The following is a 5,983-nucleotide window of genomic DNA, read 5'->3' as shown; positions in this document are numbered from 1 at the left end:
GGCTTAAGCCCCAGTTCCTGTAAGAGCAGGGGACACAGCAGGGGGCATAAACTCGGAAGAATGAGCCATCCAGTGGTGTCACACGTGGTCTGGGGCCTGTGGCTATTTTTTCCTGTTACTGATGCGGTTGTGGGGTGAACTCAAAAGAACGGTGTCCCACTTAACGAGCTATCTCCGCCTCAGACCACTATGATGTTGCCCCCACTCCCAGAAGTTGGTCTGTGAGTCACTCAACCCATGGAAACCTCAGGTAAAGACAGAAGTTGGAGAAGACCCCAGGCCCCTGGTCCCACCCACATCTCTCTCCCCAACGGGGTCACACAGCTGTCCACCCATCCACGCTATGGGTACTATTCCAGACCAGAGCGTGGAGGCTGGAAACCAGCGAGGCCACTGGTTCTCACAGACTGAGGAGCAGGAGATGCTGTCCTGGAACATGTGTTTGGAGTCCAGAACCTGGCCCTGGGGCTGGGCTGCAGGTGTGGGCAGGAAGTGGGCAAAGAGGTCTGAACAAGAATTTATTTTCTCCCCACTGCCCTGGGAGGAAGGAATGGTCACATGCTTTAATACTCACAGAGGGCCAGGCGCTGGTCTGAGCGCTTCACACATAGTAACCCTTCAAATCTTCATAACCCATGGGGTCTACACTAAGAGTAGCCCCATTTTGAGATGAGGAAACTGAGGCACAGAGAGGCTAAAGACGCTGACCAGGCCACACAGCTACTGGGCAACCGAGCTGGCCCAAGTACAGGCAGCCTGGTTCCCAAGCTCCTACTCTATACTGCCTCTTACAGCTCACACATGCGATGCTGCGGGGAGAAGCAGGGAAACTGTTCCTGCTGGCCTGTCATCAACTCCAGAGTTGAATCTCAAAGCTCTCAGACCCCTGTGTTCTTGCTCCACCCGCGGAACCTCACCTGTTTGCCCCGGGTTCCCATGCCCCAGGCAGCGCTGCATGGCAGATGAGCCTCTGGCCCTCACCGCTTGTTTCCTGAGGGCTGTGAGCAAGCCGGATGGGGAGGTGAGGACAGGGTGGGTGCCGGTGGGCGGTGGCGGGAGGTGGGGGGGTGAGAGCACAAGGGACCCGTGACTAGAGCTGGTGGGGGCGGGGCAGGAAGCAGACGTGATGTGAGCTGCGGCCTGGGTGATGAGCTGTGTGGTGAGCCTGTGTGGGGGGCTGCGCCACCATTTCAGGAGCTGTCCGTGGGGAGAGGTGTCTGCATAGGAGCATCTCAGCATGGACTCCAGGTAGGGAGGAAGCAGGGAGCCAGGGAGGCTGGGAGCCCCTGGGTGGGGACAGAGGGGCATAAAAGCCTGTCTGGGGAAGAGCCTGATGGAGCAGGAAGTGCTGTGTCCCTTAAGACAAGAGGCCAGTGTCTAGACTGTGCTCTACTACTGACTCTCTGGGCTGCTTCACGCCCTCCCAGGGCTTCAGTTTTCTGTTATACAAAATGAAGAGGTTAGAGTACATCGTCTTTAAGGCCCCTTCAAATTAAAACTAAAAAGAGTCCAGAAACAGGCTCCCTGGGAGATAATATGATGGGGGTCAGGGTGGAAATGAGTAATAATTTTTTGGCCACATCATGCAACATGTGGGATTTTAGCTCCCCGATCAGGGATCGAACTTGCACCCCCTGCAGTGGAAGCACAGAGCTTTATCTGCCAAACCACCGGGAAGGTCCCCAGAGTCAGTTTTTTAAAGTTATGAACCATGCTGGCTCCCTAAGTGAGATGATCTGAGGGCATTCCAAAGACTCCCCTTCTCCTGTTTACCTCCCTGGGGCCTGCTGTGTTGCCTGGAATTTTGCCACTCCTTTGGGGAAGGCATGGGAGGCTCCAAGCTAGAATGCAGGGTAGGTTCCTGCCCTCCATGATCCCCTGGGCCTCCAACAAGCTGCTGTCCCTGGTAGGTGCGAGAGGGGAGCGGTCTCTGAGGAGCTGTTTGGACAGGGATAGAGTGGAGATTCCAGTTCATAAGCAGCCCCAGTGAGGCTCCTGAGCCACTTCCAATTGAGGAAGAACCTTTTAGCTAAGTGTTTAGTGACAGGCAGCTCACAGATATGAGCAGAATTCCGCAGAGCCGGGCAGGGAAGGCCAAAGAGGAGACGAGCATCAGGAGGAGAGCAAGCCGAATGGCTCCTCCCCACACTGGATCTAGGGACACAGGTGCTTGGGCAGCTTTTATCCTAGAATTCAGGCTGATGTTCTTCCATGAGCTCAGAGAGAGGCCCCTAAGGCACAATGGGGAGGAAGATGGTGATGCGCAACCTCATTTCTTCCCCAGTACTGCTAAGAGCTTAATGGGGGAGGGAGTGGAGTGAGAGAGGTGGAGTGGGTAAAGAAAGCATGGCTTGTTCTTGAATCCAAAATGATCCCTCTCCAGAATCCAGGCTACCCTAGAGTTCCCAAATTCCTCCTCAAATCTTGTCCAACTACTCTCTGCCCCCTCCTCTGCATGCAGAACCCCTCTCCACCAACAGTAGCTGTGGTCCTGGGGACAAAACCATCCATCTGGATTCCTATTCGAAATCCTAGTAAGGTCTCCACCTGGCTGTGTGACCTTGGGCAAGTCCCTTCCCCTGTCTGGGTCCAGCCATACAATGCAGGGGGTGGACCAGATTTGTAAAGGCCATACCAGCTCTGACGTCCAGTGACTTGAGAGATGTATCTCCATCCCTCTCCACCGCATATGTCCTGATAACCTACAGTTGGAGGAAGGGTTGGCCACCCTCCACACTCCTGCCCACAGCTTCTGGGAGACCAAATGCCCCCTGTCTCCACAGCTCCATGGCTGCCCGAGTGCTCCTCCTTGGCATCCTCCTGCTTCTGCCCACACCTGCCCCTGCCCCCTGCTACACAGCCGCGCGCTCTGAGTGCCAGCGGGCCCTCAAGTTTGTGCCGGGCTCCTGGCTGGCAGGGGAGGGCGTGGATGTGACCAGCCTCCAGCGCTCAGGCTCGTTCCCAGTGGACACACAGCGTTTCCTGCGGCCCGACGGCACTTGCACCCTCTGCCGCAATGCCCTGCAGAAGGATGTCCTCCAGCGCCTGCCCCTGGCAATCACCGACTGGCGTGCCCACGGAGCGGGCTGCAAGCGCAGGGTGGTCAAGCTAGAGGGCCGCTCCACCGAGGATGTGGCTGGAGAGGCGGCCAACAGGATCCGCAACGACTGGCAGGTGGGGCTGGACGTGTCTCCCAAGCCAAATGCTAATGTCCGTGTGACAGTGGCGGGCTCCCACTCCCAGGATGCCAACTTCGCCGCCCAGAAGACTCACCAGGACAACTACCGCTTCAGCATGGACTTAGTGGAGTGTCGCTTTTACAGGTGAGCACTGGGGGTGGAGGGGACTTGAGAAAAGAAACGGGAAACTCAGGGTGATCTGGGAGTCCTGGAAGGGTAAGGTGGGGACCGGAGGCTGCTTCCACCAGGAGGAGATGCCAAACCCCCTCTTTCTTGGGCATTGCCAGCTTCCAGTGGGCAGGAGACCCAGCTCAGTCCCTCTTCCCTGGGCCTGTTTCATCCACTCAAGCACTCTTCATTTCTGCCTTCTCAGGCTCTGTGCTGGGAATTATGACTACAGGTTGAACAAAAGTAGACACGCCCCAAGTCCTCAGGGACTTTGTCACCCTGAGAAATGCATGTCTCCATGGGACCTAGAGTCACCGACCCTGATTTCTCTCACGGAAGGCCATGTTTCCCACACAGTGAGACAGGGCACCTCCTGACTGCATGGCCCAGTCCATGCAGGGACCAGGACCCAGTCCAAGAGACAGACAGACAAAGCCCACAGGACTAGGCTCCAAAGCCAGAAGGTTACCAACAGTAGGGTATCATTGCTTTTAAAATTAGAAAATTGAGAGAAAAAACAAACTTTTTTGAGTAAGAAAAACCTATACAAACTATCTAGGTTACCAAGGGGCAATGGGCAGAGTGGGTTTTCCTGCTGGATGGGTGATTCAGAGCTTGGGCTTTGCAGCCACGTCACCTGGGTTCAAGCCCTAGCTCTGACATTTAATACGACCTTGGGCAATCTCAAGGGGGTTACTGAAAGGGGCCCGCCACTGGGCTCACCTGCTTTTTTCTCACCTCTCAGTTTTCACCTGGTGCACACTCCCCCAGTACACCCTGAGTTCAAGAGGGCCCTCAAGACACTGCCCCCCCACTTCAACACCTCCACCAAGCCCGACTACCACAGGCTCATCTCCAGCTACGGAACCCACTTCATCCGGTCCATGGAGCTGGGCGGCCGCATCTCGGCCCTCACCGCCCTGCGCACCTGCGAGCTGGCCCTGGAGGGGCTCACAGCCAGCGAGGTCGAGGACTGCCTGGCTGTCGAGGCTGAGGTCAGCATAAGCGACAGGGCCAGTGCCTCGCCATCGTTCAAGGCATGTGAGGAGAAGAAGAAGAACCACAAGGTGGGGACCTCCTTCCACCAGGCCTACCGGGAGCGCCATTCCAATGTCGATGGTGGCCACCACTCAACCATGCATGACCTGCTCTTCGGGAGCCAGGCTGGGCCCGAGCAGTTCTCAGCCTGGGTGGCCTCACTGCAGGACAGCCCTGGCCTGGTGGACTACACGCTGGAGCCTCTGCACATGCTTGTGGAGAGCCAGGACCCGCGGCGGGAGGCCCTCAGGCAGGCCGTGAGCAAGTACGTGACTGACAGGGCACGCTGGAGGGACTGCAACCGCCCGTGCCCCCCGGGGCAACACAAGAACCCGAAGAACCCATGCCAGTGCATGTGTCCTGGTTCAGCAGCCACCACCCAGGACTGCTGTCCCCGGCAGAGGGGACTGGCCCACCTGGAGGTCATGAACTTCAAGGCATCAGGTCTGTGGGGAGACTGGATCACTGCCACGGACGCCTATCTGAAGGTCTTCTTCGCCGGCCAGGAGCAGAGGACCGCCACAGTATGGAACGATAACAACCCCAGGTGGATGACGCGGCTGGACTTCGGGGATGTGCTCCTGGCCACCGGGGGCCCCCTGAGGGTGCAGGTCTGGGATGCAGACTTTGGCTGGGACGATGACCTTCTTGGCACTTGTGACCGCACCCCAAAGTCTGGCTCACATGAGGTGTCATGCCCCATGAACCACGGTCTCCTGAAATTCTCCTACCAGGTCAAATGCTTGCCTCACCTGACGGGGGAGAGGTGCCTGCAGTATGCCCCCCAAGGGCTTCTGGGGAATCCTCCAGGAAACCGGAGTGGGCCAGTGTGGTGAGAGAAGTGGGTCCTGAGAGGACCTCTGTGCCAAACTGGAAAGGTCCCGTGCAGGAACCCAGAGGGCCTATATCTCCATATCTCCATTAGACAGACAGAAAACTGAGACTTCTTTTTTTCTTCCAATGAGGTGGCTGGATTTACAGGCCAGCCCTCAGCCTTGTCCAAACTGCCTTAGCTCTTCAATATTCTCGAGCCCAGGAACGGAGGTGGAGCTGGGTCAGGCCCTGCAGCCAGTGCTTCACTGCCCTACAGGTCAGGGACAGGGCAGAAAGCCCAGACGCTGTGCCCGCCAGGCTGCCTGGTGTCACTTACACCATTCCCTCGCAGCCCCGCTTCTAGCGTGGTGAATTCTTCATCATATTAGACCTAACCTCTTTGGCCCCAGCTGCTCCGGTTACTCTGTTTTCTTGGCCCACCAAGCTTTGCCTCTCAGCCAAAATCCAGGACTGTCTTGATTTGTCTCATTGTGTACACAGTCTGACCAATAAATGTGATGTGATGGTGACCATGATGGTGGTGGTGGTGGTAGCAGAGGAGACGACAGAGCCCAGCCATAGCCTCGGAGATGGACTCCGACCTTAGCAACCCGACCCAACAGAACAGGTGGTTGACCCCAGGGGCAGGCAAGTGATATAAATTAACTGTTTTCCCAATTCTGTTGAAAATGGGGAGGACTCAAAATATCTCAGTCTCCTCATAACTCTCTGATTCGAGAAAGAGCAGCATAAACAGGAATAAACACGAGTGGATGTTCAGCTCT

The 5,983-nt window shown here is 56.6% G+C and overlaps 1 protein-coding gene across 1 annotated transcript; it reads left to right on the top strand.

Annotated features, from left to right (window-relative positions):
- The first annotated feature begins 1,122 nt into the window (after positions 1–1,122).
- On the top strand, positions 1,123–5,728 carry PRF1 (perforin 1). The gene is made up of 3 exons (XM_061405237.1): positions 1,123–1,248; positions 2,784–3,323; positions 4,093–5,728. Exons 1-3 carry the CDS (start codon positions 1,238–1,240, stop codon positions 5,219–5,221), a joined length of 1,680 nt encoding a protein of 559 aa, XP_061261221.1. The 5' UTR covers positions 1,123–1,237; the 3' UTR covers positions 5,222–5,728.
- Positions 5,729–5,983: the final 255 nt, after the last annotated feature.

This window comes from Bos javanicus, chromosome 28 (genome assembly GCF_032452875.1).
Source record: "Bos javanicus breed banteng chromosome 28, ARS-OSU_banteng_1.0, whole genome shotgun sequence".
In the NCBI taxonomy this organism is placed as follows: Eukaryota; Metazoa; Chordata; class Mammalia; order Artiodactyla; family Bovidae; genus Bos; species Bos javanicus.
The sequence above is the reverse complement of the archived record's forward strand: the minus strand, read 5'-3'. Positions and strand labels throughout refer to the sequence as shown.

Coding starts and splice junctions, on each gene's coding strand:
- PRF1 (XM_061405237.1), top strand. Junction 3,324..4,092: donor GTGGAGTGTCGCTTTTACAG/GTGAGCACTGGG, acceptor CTCACCTCTCAG/TTTTCACCTGGTGCACACTC.